Source organism: Chiloscyllium plagiosum, unplaced genomic scaffold, assembly GCF_037043375.1.
Source record: "Chiloscyllium plagiosum isolate Xiang-an unplaced genomic scaffold, Cpla_swu_hap1 HiC_scaffold_8, whole genome shotgun sequence".
Classification (NCBI taxonomy): domain Eukaryota; kingdom Metazoa; phylum Chordata; class Chondrichthyes; order Orectolobiformes; family Hemiscylliidae; genus Chiloscyllium; species Chiloscyllium plagiosum.
Genome location: NW_028270146.1, coordinates 13675038 through 13688978, shown reverse-complemented (window position 1 = coordinate 13688978; position 13941 = coordinate 13675038). Strand labels below are relative to the sequence as shown.

General features: G+C 47.0%; 1 protein-coding gene across 2 annotated transcripts in view; it reads right to left on the bottom strand.

Annotated features, from left to right (window-relative positions):
• nrde2 (NRDE-2, necessary for RNA interference, domain containing) overlaps positions 1–13941 on the bottom strand; it is a 70599-nt gene that overhangs the window by 34138 nt on the left and 22520 nt on the right. For both annotated transcript variants that reach the window (XM_043696953.2, XM_043696952.2), the window contains exons 4-7: positions 13750–13896; positions 7677–8154; positions 2707–3112; positions 1516–1649 (exon numbers count right to left, since the gene is read on the bottom strand). In XM_043696953.2, coding sequence (XP_043552888.2) covers positions 1516–1649; positions 2707–3112; positions 7677–8154; positions 13750–13896 — 1165 coding nt within the window. The remainder of the gene's footprint in view (positions 1–1515; positions 1650–2706; positions 3113–7676; positions 8155–13749; positions 13897–13941) is intronic.

The window sequence follows — 13941 nt, the reverse complement described above, 5'->3', positions numbered from 1 at the left end:
CTTTTTAAATAGCAGTTTGATCTTAATTGCATGACACTGACATAAAGCCATGTTTATGTTACCTAACAAGTGCCAAACAATTAGTGTTGTTTGGGGTTGCGCATATTCTGGCATTTACAGAGCAAATACAGGCACATGAAGGTGGGCCTGGTGAAGATCTATACATCTACGTAGAGGGCCTGTGACATACTCCGGGATAAAGGTGCAAGTTGACCGAAGAGCTTTAATGGAGCCCCTAACTAAGCCAACCAAACTTTATATTATGCCAAAACAAAAACAGAGGAAAAAGTGAGGACTGCAGATGCTGGAGATCAGAGCTGAAAATGTGTTGCTGGAAAAGCGCAGCAGGTCAGGCAGCATCCAAGGAGCAGGAGAATCGACGTTTCGGGCATGAGCCCTTCTTCAGGCCCGAAACGTCGATTCTCCTGCTCCTTGGATGCTGCCTGACCTGCTGCGCTTTTCCATCAACACATTTTCAAAACAAAAACAGACTTCGCTTAAGGAACTCAGCAGGTCTGGCAGCATCTGTAGAGAGAAAGCAGAGTCCACCCTTTGAGTCCAGTGACCCTTCCTCAGAATTGTTCTGTTAACTCTGAGCATTAACTGTGTTTCTCGCTCCACAGATGCTGCCAGACTTTCCAAGTTCCTTAAGCAATTTCGGTTTTCGTTTCAGAATAATATAAAGGGCATCTGAGGGGAGGGAAATGCAGTTGATGCTCAGAATACAGAATAATTCTGAGGAAGGGTCACTCAAAGGGTGAACCCTGCTTTCTCTCCACAGATGCTACCAGACCTGCTGAGTTCCTCCAGCAATATTTGTTTTTGTTTCAGATCTCCAGCATCCACAGTTCTTGATTTCTTTTTTCTGTGAGCCCGGTCACATGGAGGAACAATGTTTACACTAGTTTGCCTGCTCAATCGCGCTGGAAGCATGATCACTTGGAAGGTACAGATCCACAAGAGGAAACTGGCAGGGAGAGGCTGGATGATCCAGGAGGGGGTCAGCCAGAAGCAAGGCTGATCTGGCCATCAGGCAACACCCTCAACATTTCAAACGTGACTGGGAAACCACAATTGGGAACAGGATCTATCCTTCCTAGTCCTGGGAGAGTGGTGGCAACAAACCCCACTGAGATTAGAAAGCACCAAAGTCCCATCAGACCACAAGGCTGCTCTCTCATTTAAAAGAGAGATGATGGGTGATGGTTAAACCAGAGGGTTAAACTCAGGCGACGGGAGGTTGAGACAGAAACTTTCTCACGGTAACCTCAGCTGGTGTGGGAATTGATTCTCTGCTGTTGGCATCACTGCATCACAAACCAGCCATCTCAGCTAACGAACCCCCATCTAACCTTCCTTAGCATAGGCCAGAGAGCACTCAGTATTGCTAGATGGCAGAGCAATACACTACAGCAATGCTTAACCACTGGGTTATTGGATCATCTTAACCATGCTATTTAATGCTTGTTGACTGTCTGTAAATCTATGGAGCAGGTGAGAAGAGGCTGCCTTTACCTGTGCCTTGGTTATCAGGCCAGCAACACTGTCAGGTTTGAAGAAGGTGAAGTCAATGAGAGCCTGGAAGAGGGCAATGGCTTTTTCCGAATGGCCAGTCTGTCGCAAGAAGTGACACTGCTGCAGGAAAATTGCTGTGAGAATGAACACAACAGGACTTGTTTTAAGAAGAACCATGAGTTAGAGGTTAAAATGAGTAAAAACCCAAACAGTTTGCATTTACACCGCCACCCCCCCTCAAACACAGAAATGGATCTTGGCACATTTTGCAAAGGGGGAGGAGGATGGTGAGTGGTAGGTTGGAAACTCTAACAGTGTGTTACTGGACCCGAAATGATAGCTCTGCTTTCGCTCTGCAGATGCTGTCAGACCTGCTGATGTTCACTAGTAATTCCTGTTTTGTTCAGATTTACAGTATCTGTGCTTCTTTGTTTCTTGTTTAACCTTATTTATATTAACCCACTAATACAACACCCTGGGACATTGGATTAAGTAACAGTGCGATGCAAATACAAGCTGGTGTTCCCCAACAAAACACAAAATTATTGCAGCTGCAGCGACAGGTCAGAATCAGACCCTTCAGCCCAACTCGCCCATACTGACCAGGTATCCTAAATTAATCCAGTCCCATTTGCCAGCACTTGGCCCATATCCCTCTAAACCCACTCTATTCATTTACCCTTCCAGATGCCTTTTAAATGTTAGAATAGCATCCGCCTCCACCACTTCCTCTGGCAGCTCGTTCCATATACGGACCACCTTCTGTGTGAAAAAGTTACCCCCAGGGTCTTTTTTTTTTTAATCTTTCCCTTCTCACCTTAAATCTCTGCCCTCGAGCTTTCGACTCCCCTACCCTGGAAAAAGACTGTCTGTTTATTCTATCCATGCCCCCTCATTATCTTATAATCTTGTACAAGGTCACCCCTCAGCCTCTGAAGTCCAGGGAAAGCAGCCCCAGCTTATTCAGCTCTCCCTGTAGCTCAAACCCTCCAACCCCAGAGCCTGATACATATGTGAAGCTCATGGATGTCTATTTCCTATCAGGGTTTCCAGACAGTCAGAAATCCTGGCGTGAGGGACTGTGTCATAGTCTGCGCCTGGACCTTTAGGCAAATGGAAAACAGAAGTGCCAATGAGTACGGCTAGTCCAGAGTACAAGGAGTACATGAGTAACATCAGACTCTGTCTTACCAAGCATGGCTTCCTCTGTGTCAGGCAGTGCAGGATGGGACAGTAGGGTACCATCCAGAGCAGCTGCCAGGGTACTCAGGCACTTGCCATAGATACCATTGACCTTGGATGTCGAAAAGGTGCTGAACTGGCTCTGGCAGAACAGCAGGTACCTCTGCCACAGAGTGGTGTTGTTTGGGTGTAGAAAGACCACCTTTTTCCATTCGTTGACCAGATTGGATGGTTCCCAAGATTCTTTGCCGAGCTCCAGCCGGGCTACTTTCAGCTCCACATTGTCGGGATTGCTCTCAATGGCCCGTTCCAAAATGGCCAGCTTTTTCTCCCAGACAGCCCTTCGGGATCTCTTCCGTTTCTCAGACTCAGCTGCAGAGATCATGTACGGACTTGGGTCCTGCATTAATTCATCCTGAAGGAAGGGAGACTTATTAAAGACAACTCTCACAAGGGAAATCATGTCTCCTTTTGACTTCACCAGGAAATGTGATGCAAATGTAGTTATGCAATGTGATCAGTCAATTCCTAACTAGTAGCAGGTCTGGAATAGGAACTAAAATGCAACATGGACAAAAGCCACACTCAGGAGATTACATACAAATTTTCCTTCTAACACACGGTAATTATGAGGGATGAGGACTGAAGTTTTGTATTCAATTACCCCTTTTACCCACATTGGATGACAATTCTGGATCGGTGAGACAGAGCTGTAGAAATAAAAGGAAACAAATCTCTCACTTCAGATTCCACTATCAGGTGGGACATCTGGTTCATATGCCCAAAGCTCTCCAAGTGAGGAACTGGAATGTTCAGTCACAAAAAGATGCACGGCAGAAACTCACAGCCTGAGCAAACGTTGCCCGTCAACCATTCATCAGCAGCTTCTCTACTGGGATTACACATGGGCTCATAAATGTGGGCCTTGCCATCATCACACAGACATATAACCAGGAAACTCTGCTTCCTGCACTCACACTCAGATGTACAGTACAGAAACAGACCCTTCGGTCCAACTCGTCCATGCCAACCAGATATCCAAATCCAATCCAGTCCCATTTGCCAGCACTTGGCCCATAACCCTCTAAACCCTTCCTATTCATATATCCAACCAGATGCTTTTAAATGCTGTAATTGTACCAGCCTCCACCACTTCCTCTGGCAGCTCATTCTATACACGTACCACCCTCTGTGTGAAAAAGTTGCCCCTTAGGTCCTTTTCAAATCTTTCCCCTCTGACCCTAAACCTCTGCCTCTAATTTTGGACTCCCCTACCCAGGGAAAGGACCTTGTCTATTGACCCTATCTATGCCAGTCATGATTTTATAAACCTCTAAGGTCACCCCTCAGCCTCTGACACTCCAGGGAAAATAGCCTAAACCTTTCCCAATAGCTCAAACACTCTAACCCTGGCAACATTCCTGTAAATCTTTTCTGAACTCTTCCAAGTTTCACAACATCCTTCTGATAGGAGGGAGACCAGAATTGCACACAGTATTCCAAAAGTAGCCTAACCAATGTCCTGTACAACTGCAGAATGACCTCCCAACTCCTGTACTCTATGTTCTGACCAATAACGGAAAGTATATCAAACACCGTCGTCACTAGCCTGTTTACTTGCGATTCCACTTTCAAGGAGCTATGAACGTGCACTCCAAGGTCTCTTTGTTCAGCAAAACCCCCTCCAGGACCTTACCATTAAGTATACAAGTCCTGTCCTGATTTGCCTTTCCAAAATGCAGCACCTTACATTTATTTAAATTAAACTCCATCTGCCACTCCTTGGCCCATTGGCCCATCTGATCAAGATCCTGTCGTACTCTGAGGTAACCTTCTTCACATCCACATCTCCAATCCGGGTGTCCCTGCAAACTTACTAACTATACCTCCTATGTTCACACTTGGTCAAGTCCTGCAGCAAGGTTATAAATCAACTCCCAAACATGCAAGATGGCAACGTCCATGTGACTTGTTGATCACCAATACTTAACACTAGAAATTAATATTTTTAAAAATTCACTTGTGGGATGTGGCATTGCTGGCTGGGCCCAGCATTTATTACCTGCCCCTGGTTATCCTTGAGAAGATGGGGGTGAGTTGCCTTCTTGAACCATTGCAGTTCACATGCTGGTTGGTAATCCAATACAACCTTCCTCAAATTTGGGGCCAACATCTCCCAGCTCTCTGGTACAGCGATCAGTCTAGCTTGCCTATATTTCTTTATTCTCTGAGCTAGCACAGAGAATCTAGAGACAAACAAGTTAGTAACAACATCCCAATGGCCTAGAGCAATACCAGATCATAACCAAGAAACAAAAGTTTCTGTATTAGCAGAGAGGAGCTGCTAGAGTCCCAGAGAGCAGTGGCCTTCAAGTAACTGGATCAAATAAACCCCATTCAGTTGGCAAAAGATAGGGCCACAATCTATATCCGATCTGTACTAGGCCATCATTACTCTAATAATGGGCCAGCAGGAAATAGCAGATGAGTTGAATAAATACGTCTTCATGGTTTAAGACATTGATGGCAATCGAAAAATGCAATATAATCTAGGAGTAAAAGGGGAAACGAGGAAAAAAAATAACGTGAGAAAAATTACTAAAGAAATTAATGGGGCCAAAAACCAGTGGCTTTAGAGACCGTGGATGGTAGTTATTTCTTTTTAAGATTCCCTACAGTATGGAAACAGGCCCTTTGGCCCAACAAATTCACAGTGACCCTCCATAGAGTAACCCACCCAGACCCATTCCCCTGCCCTGTATTTACCCCTGACTAATGCACCTAACACTGTGGGCAATTTAGCATGGCCAATTCACCTGGCCTGCACATCTTTGGACTGTGGGAGGAAAGCAGAGCACCCTGACGAAACCCATACAGACGTGGGGCGAGCGTGCAAACTCCACACATACCGGAGTCTGGAATCGAACCCGGGTCCCTGGCACTGTGAGGCAGCAGTGCTATCCACTGAGCCACTGTATCATACAGAATCCTAAGATTCTAGGAGGCCTAGAGCACCCTTATTCAAAAAGGAGATTAAGTGCAGGGCAGTTGACATAGCCTCTAATATTTCCCAATGGCTTATTCATAAGGGATGTACTAGAAAGCATTCAGAAATATGCAATATAATCAGGTTGAGTCAGTATGCTGCATGAAAGGGAAAGTATGGCTGTTGTGGAGACTGGGTTATTAAGTATACTCAATGCTAGGTCAATACGGGAGGCGGAGATAGATTTTTAATCACTGGGGGAATGAAGGTTACGGGGAAATGGTAGCAAAGTGAAGTTGAGGATTATCAGATCAGCCATGACCGCACTGAATGGCAGAGCAGACTGGATGGGCCAAATGGCCTCCTCCTGCTTCTACATTTTATGGTCACTCTCTCTCTCTCTCTCTCTCACTTTGAGCAAGGTGCTGCGGCAGATTCACTGAGAGAGTGGGCATTTCCATCAACTGCTGGCTAGGAAATATGTAGCTCAAATCCAGCAACCCTTGTTCATATTGGCTGAGGCGGAGATCCCCATTATCTGCTTTCGAGACGACAGAATTGTTTGGTCCTTAAGCAACAGTCACATACCCTGAGATTGACATATAGCACCCCCCCACTCACTGTGAAGGGAGCACTCCTGCCCCCCTCCGTGAAGGGAGCACCCTCACTCCCCCCCCACAGAAAAGGGAGCACCCCTGCCCCCAACACACACCCCCCCCACAGAAAAGGGAGCACCCCTGCCCCCCCCAACAACCGTGAAGGGAGCACTCCCCTCGACCTCTCCCCCCCCCCACCCACCGTGAAGGGAGCATTCGCCTCGCCTCTCTCCTCCCCCCCCCACACACACGTGAAAGGAGCAGTCCCCACACCTCCCCCACCTCCGTGAAGGGAGCACCCCCCCTTCCACCGTGAAGGGAGCACACCTACCCACCCCTGCACCCCCCACTGTGAAGGGAGCAAGTGCCCCCCCCACCCCCACTGAGAAGGGAGCACACCCGCCCCCCCCTCCCCCTACTGTGAAGGGAGCACCCCAGCCCCCCCCCACACCGTGAAGGGAGCACACCCGCCCCCCCCCCCCCTCCTCCCACCATGAAGGGAGCATACCTGCCCCCCCCCGCCTCCACCTTGAAGGGAGCACACCCGCCCCCCCCTCCCCCTACTGTGAAGGGAGCACCCCAGCCCCCCCCCACACCGTGAAGGGAGCACACCCGCCCCCCCCCCCCCTCCTCCCACCGTGAAGGGAGCATACCTGCCCCCCCCCCCCGCCTCCACCTTGAAGGGAGCACACCCGCCCCTCCCTCCCCCTACTGTGAAGGGAGCACCCCAGCCCCCCCCCACACCGTGAAGGGAGCACACCCACCCCCCCCCCTCCTCCCACCGTGAAGGGAGCATACCTGCCCCCCCCCGCCTCCACCTTGAAGGGAGCACACCCGCCCCCCCACTCCTCCCACTTTGAAGCAAGCACACCCACCCCACCCCCCCCCCTCTGCCTCCACCTTTAAGGGAGCACTCTCACCTGTCTCCCCCCCACCGCAAAGGGTGCACTCTCACCTCCCTGCCCTCCCCACCGTGTAGGGAGCACTCTCGCCCTCCCCCACCGTGAAGGGAGCACTCCCGCCCCCTCTCCCCCCGCCCCGTGAAGGGGGCACCCCCCAACCCGAACGTGAAGGGAGCACTACCCTCCTCCTCACCCTCCTCCCACCCTACTGTCCTGCATTTCTTTCTCCTCAAACTCAATCTTTCCCAGAAGCTCAAAACTAGAAAATTCCCTTCCTCCACCACACTACTTCATTGCCAAATCGAGTCGTAAAAATAGTAGCTTTCCTTGGTTTATCCCAAATGGTTTTATCCACAATAGTGTCCAGTACCAACAGCACAGGTGCTATTCTGCAGTCTTCTTAACAAACAGATGATGTGTGGAATAAACTGATAGGCTCATCCCACCCTCAAACGCACATAACTTCAAATCTGGGCTGAATGTTTCAAGACCCACCTGAAAACGAACAAACTCCATCCAGGTTTGGACATTCCCAGGGTCTTCTCTCAACATCCTATTGAACATCTCCACTTTGGCCATGTTTACCCAGTTTATCTTCTCACTGCTATCAGAGGGCACGCAGGCTTGCTTCTCCGGCTCCTCTCGGCCTTTTCCCTGGAGCCACAAAGCGGTGGATTCATCGTAAATTCCAAGTGGATTGAACCAGGTGACAGTGCCTAAGGATTTACTTTCAATCTCTGCCCAGTCTGGAACTGGTATGAAGGAGTTTGTACCAGGCACAGGAATGCTTCCTTGCACACACTCTCTACAGCGAACAGGAACAGGGCCAGTGCTCAGGAACTGAAGGCCCGATGAGCTGTAGTATCGATCATCCCTCTTCCTGGCCTTTTTCTTTGGTCGGGGTGAATCTTCCCAGATAATGTGCTGCTTTCTGGTGTCAAGGCCAAGGCAGACATCCCCACACCTCTTGTACCTGAAATATTCAACCATCAATAGATGACAGAATTATTGCAATCTCGTGCAATACACCTTTTGAACAAATACCTTCACATCATATCTCAATACTACTGCTACTGAATCGTATTATTATGCTGAACTCAGTGTGTTGGAGGCAGAAACTACATAGCATTGACAAAGTTTAACACCTCATGTATGGCAAGGAATTCGACTTGCACAGTGCTTTATCTTGTTTGTTCATGAGTGACGGGCATCCTTAGCAAGGCCCTTATTTATCTCACATTTCTAATTATCCTCAAGATGTGTGGCCATTCCTTGGTGCTGCTGACAATGAACAGATTTTCTACGCAGGGTCATATTCCAAAATGCATTAACTATCAATTCTAACATCAGTGACACAGACAGACAATTTTTGGGGAATTTTAATTACCATTCCCTCCTCTGCCAAGGGTGTCAATTCCTACCTCTCCATGTTGAGGCGGCCTATTCACATTTCATTGTAATAGAAGCAGGAGTGGATCATTTGGCCCATTGAGCCTGCTCTGCCATTCATTAAGATCATGGCTGATCAATCCATCATCTCAGTTCCTCCTTATTCCCAGAATCCTTAATTCCCTGACAATACAAAAACCTATCCAACTGTGTCTTGAATAAATTTAATGAAGCTGCCTCGACCGCTTCCTTGGGCAGAGAATTCCATGCAATTGCTGCACTCTGGGAAAAGCAGTTCTTCCTCATCCCTGTCCTAAATCTACTCTCCCTAATCTTGAGGCCATGTCCCCTCAGCCTAGTCTCACTCACCAGTGGAAACAATTTGCCTGCCTCTACCTTATCTACCTTATCATTCCTGAAGAAGGGCCTGTGCCCGAAACGTCGAATCTCCTGTTCCCTTGATGCTGCCTGACCTGCTGTGCTGTTCCAGCAATAAAGTTTCAACTTTGATCTCCAGCATCTGCAGACCTCACTTTCTCCTCTACCTTATCTATCCCTTTCATAACCTTATATATGTTTCTATAAGATCCCCTCTCATTCTTCTATATTCTAGCGAGTACAGTCCTAGGCAGCTCAACCTCTCCTCAGAGGGTAACCCCCTCATCTCCGAAATCAACCTGGTGACCCTCCTCTGCACTGCCTCCAAAGCCAGTGTATCCTTCCTCAAGTAAGGAGACCAGGACTGCGCACAATACTCCAGGTGTGGCCTCACCAACACCTTGTACAATTGCAGCAGAACCGCCCTGTCTTCAGTTCAATCCCTCCAGCAATATTCCGTTTGCCTTCCAGATTACCTTATCTAACTCTGTGTTAAGTGTGTTGCTGGTTATTCTCTTTCAGGCTGTGTTTTCTGGATCATAACATACTGCTCATTTCTCCTCACCCACCCCACTGACCCCCCTTTTCCAACTGAATTAAACCTCTGGTCATTGTGCTCTTCCCAACTTCTCTCCCTTTAGTAATTTTGAGACCATCTCCTAAACATCCACTTAACCTTCTCTGCTTCACGAAAAACAATCCTCTTCTCTCAACTCTCTCTACTTAACTCGAGTCGATCCCTCATTGTATCATTCTAATAAAGCCCCTCTCTGGCCTGTCCAGGAAGCTGTATTCCTGATGAAGGGCTTTTGCCCGAAACGTTGATTTTCCTGCTCCTCGGATGCTGCCAGAATTGCTGTGCTTTTCCAGCACCACCTCTGATCCAGAATCTGGTTTCCAGCATCTGCAGTCATTGTTTTTACCCAGGATTCTGATAGAAAAAGGCTGAGCACCAGTTAAAAATAACATGTGGGATTGAACTGACCCAAAGCGTCCAATGCTTCAAGTTTCATTCTCTGCTGGCTCTCTATTAAGTCATTAATGGTGGAACTACAAATCTGTGAAGTGACCCAGACTAATACTCAATCAATCATGTGAAGCAAGACTGTGAGATAACTGAAGAACAGGAACATAAGAATATTAAGCAGAGAAGTAGACCATTCAGTCCTTCAGGCCTGCCCTTTCATTCAATTAGCTTGTGGACTTCATTTCTCCCTATGTTGAAGAATTCTCTCAGTCTGGAACACTCCTGTAGATCCCCTTTAACACTAGTCTTTCAAGGGACAGTTCCAGATTTCTACTGCTTCATGTATAGAAGTACTGCTTGATCTTACATTGGAATAGCACAAGCTTTAGTTAATTTTATAATGTCACCATGTCCTTGATTCACCCAAGACAAGGAACAGTTCCTTTGTATCGACCCCAAATCTTTATCTCTTACTTTTACACACCTCAATTAGACCATCTCTCAATCTCCGTAATCAACAGTACAAGCCAAGTTAATCAACCAGTTAAATTCTAGTATTGCTGAAGAAAAGACATTTAGTCAAAGCTTTCCACTTGGCACACATCAGGACATTTTGCAAGAATACAAATTCAAGAAGAAAAAACACAATTTTTCTAGAGAGTGCTGATTGGTTGACAAGTGAGCTGTTTGATACCAGCTGGGCGTGGCACATTTGAGCATGCTGAAAGCAACATATATTAACACACAGGACTCATCAGAAACAGGAGGAAGTCATTCATCACCTCAAGCCTACCCCACCATTCCCTAACATAACAGATGACCTTCACATCATGAAGCATAAATATTGGTTTTCCCATGGAATTTGTATTCATGGAAAATGTCCTGAGAAGTCTGGATATCAAACCTACAGCTCAGCGAGCAATCCTACACCCTAGTCCTGATGAGTGTTAGATGAAAAGCTTAAACAAAGAGAGGAAGGGGAGCGGCATTTTTGATAAGGGATAGCATTACAGCTGTGCTGAGGGAGGATATTCCCAGAAATACATCCAGGGAAGTTATTTGGGTGGAACTGAGAAATAAGAAAAGGATGATCACCTTATTGGGATTGTATATTAGACCCCCCACTCCTCCTTGACCAATCACCTTCATCTCCTCCCCCACTCACCTATTGTACTCTATGCTACTTTCTCCCCACCCCCACCCTCCTCTAGCTTATCTCTCCACCCTTCAGGCTGTCTGCCTTTATTCCTGATGAAGGGCTTTTGCCTGAAACGTTGATTTTACTGCTCCTCGAATGCTGTCTGAACTGCTGTGCTCTTCCAGCAACACTAATCCAGACACTGTTGGAACATTGCGTGCAATTCTGGTCTCCTTCCTAACGGAAAGATGTTGTGAAACTTCAAAGGGTTCAGAAAAGATTTACAAGGATATTGCCAGGGTTGGAGATTTGGAGCTACAGGGAGAGACTGAACAGGCTGGGGCTGTTTTCCCTGGAGCATCGGAGGCTGAGGGGTGACCTTATAGAGGTTTACAAAATTATGAGGGGCATGGGTAGGATAAATAGACAAAGTCTTTTCCCTGGGGTCGGGGAGTCCAGAACTATAACTAGGTTTAGGGTGAGAGGGGAAAGATATAAAAGAAACCTAAGGGGCAACTTTTTCACGCAGAGGGTGGTACGTGTATGGAATGAGCTGCCAGAGGATGTGGTGGAGGCTGGTACAATTGCAACATTTAAGAGGCATTTGGATGGGTATATGAATAGGAAGCGTTTGGAGGGATATGGGCCGGATGCTGGCAGGTGGGACTAGATTGGGTTGGGATATCTGGTTGGACTGAAGGGTCTGTTTCCATGCTGTACATCTCTATGACCCTAAAATGTGTCTTTTTGTTTTAAAGCAATCTCAAGCTCTGTACTACCAATGACCAATTGAAACTCGCTTAAGCCTGCCTTCTAGATAAATCTGTGCTGCACTGTCATTCTATCCCTGTATAGGTACACAGCATCTGTGGAGGAATAAGCTTATGCTAGCTGCTAGTATAATGATGTCTGAAAAAATGGGCAGTGTCATAAGAATGACACGCCAATGATTTCTTAAAAATTCAATCTCTCCACACTCTCCTACCAGCGACTGAGATAATTGACGTGACAAGCCTCTGTCAAACATCATCGATCTGGATATATCCCATTTACCACTGTGCGAAAAGCAGTCAGACTGCAAGATCTGCAATGTGACAATTAATGAGGCATTTCATCTCATGGCTAATTAGGTTTGTCTCGTTGTCGAAGCAGGATTGACATTAGGCATTGTTCAGCAGTCAGCTGGAGGAGGATCACGGGGCACAAGGGAGGGCACTCCATTAGTGCAGGCTGCATTCGAATGACTCACTGGGAAATGGATTGCCGTTAAATAACTGGGTGCTCTAAGTCACAGAATTTTCCCACCCTTCAAAGAACCTGTCACTGATGCGAGGTACTGCATCCCTTGGCAGTCCACTCATTTAAACAAAGATACATTTGCTCTTGAGGTTTGGATGACAGTAACGAGGCTGCAGTTACTGCTCTCAGTTGCCCTGTGGCCTTGCTGGGCAATGTCAGAGGCACATTGAAAATTCAATCACACGTTTTATACCCCCATCATGGGTTTCAAATGAAGTAAAATTGAAGACAGCTGAACAAAGATAATTTCTGCAAATACACACACTGGAATTATGTAACGGTAACAGGAACCTGGAAATGTAACAGAGTTAAGATTTAACTGTGGAACAGAGAGAAACAATGTCAAATTCAGCAACTACTACTTGGAATTAGATTGCGTCCTCAAAGTAGGGAACTTTCATGGGACCACTGGCAAACAAAGTGGTCACCAAGACAGAATGGGGCCCAGAAGGCTTTTAAAAACCTGATCAGAGGCTATGATTTGGAGATGCCGCTGTTGGACTGGGGTGTATAAAGTTTAAAAAAAATGACACAACACCATAGTTAGAGGCCAACTGGTTAGTTGGAAGCACTAGCATTCGGAGCGCCGCTCCTTCATCAGGTGATCAGAGGCTAGTTAGAGATAGCCTCAAAGAAACAGTGGGTGCATTGCCTAATCGGATGCTGAATAGGGAGTTCATAACAGCCTTCAAAACACAAATTGATAAATACCACAGGAGAAAAAGATTGCAAGAATATGGAAATAAAAAGCAGGGTAATAGGACTAACTGTACTGCAGTCAAAAAGAGCTAGCTACTTTCTGTGCTGTACCACCCAGTGATTCTAAGTGGCATGGTGGCTCAGTGGTTAGTGGTGACTGTCTGTGTGGAGTTTACACATTCTCCCATGTCAGTGTGGGTTTCCTCTGGGTGCTCCGGTTTCCTCCCACAATCCCAAGATGTGCAGGTTAGGTGGGTTGGCCATGCTACATTGGCCTTAATGTCCAGGGATGTGCTGGCTAGGTGGATTAGGTATGGGAAATGCAGGGTTACAGGGATAGGGTGGGTGTGGCTGGGATGCTCTTTGGCGAGTCAGTGTGGATTCGATGGGCCAATTGGCCTGCCTCCACACTGTAGGGATTCTACAATTCTATAAAAGTCACAAAATCAAAAGGGAACCAGATAGATATTTTAACAGACAAATCAAGTGACAGGTACAAAAGAGAGGGTAATGTATGGCCATTTTCAATCTCTCATTGATTGTCCACATGGCTTGCAATGGCCTCCCCCAGCCTAAAGCGGACACTGAGCTACGGAAAGTGCTAATGCCAGACCGTATCACAACTTGTGTTGTCGGTCCAGCACTAGGAAGGAAAGCACCACTTAATCAGAATTCTCGGCTCCTCTCATTACAAGTACCTTGCCAAATCTCCCCGATAGAGTGACTTGTACTCCCAGTTGGCAGGATCAGCTTTTCTGTCTATACAGAAGGTCTGTGCAGTTTGCAGATGGAGGTCATCCAGCCACATGAATTGACCCTGAGGAAGACCAGCACTGGAGTCAGACCTGCAAAATAACAATATGATCCTGGTTATTGAACAGAATCTGTGA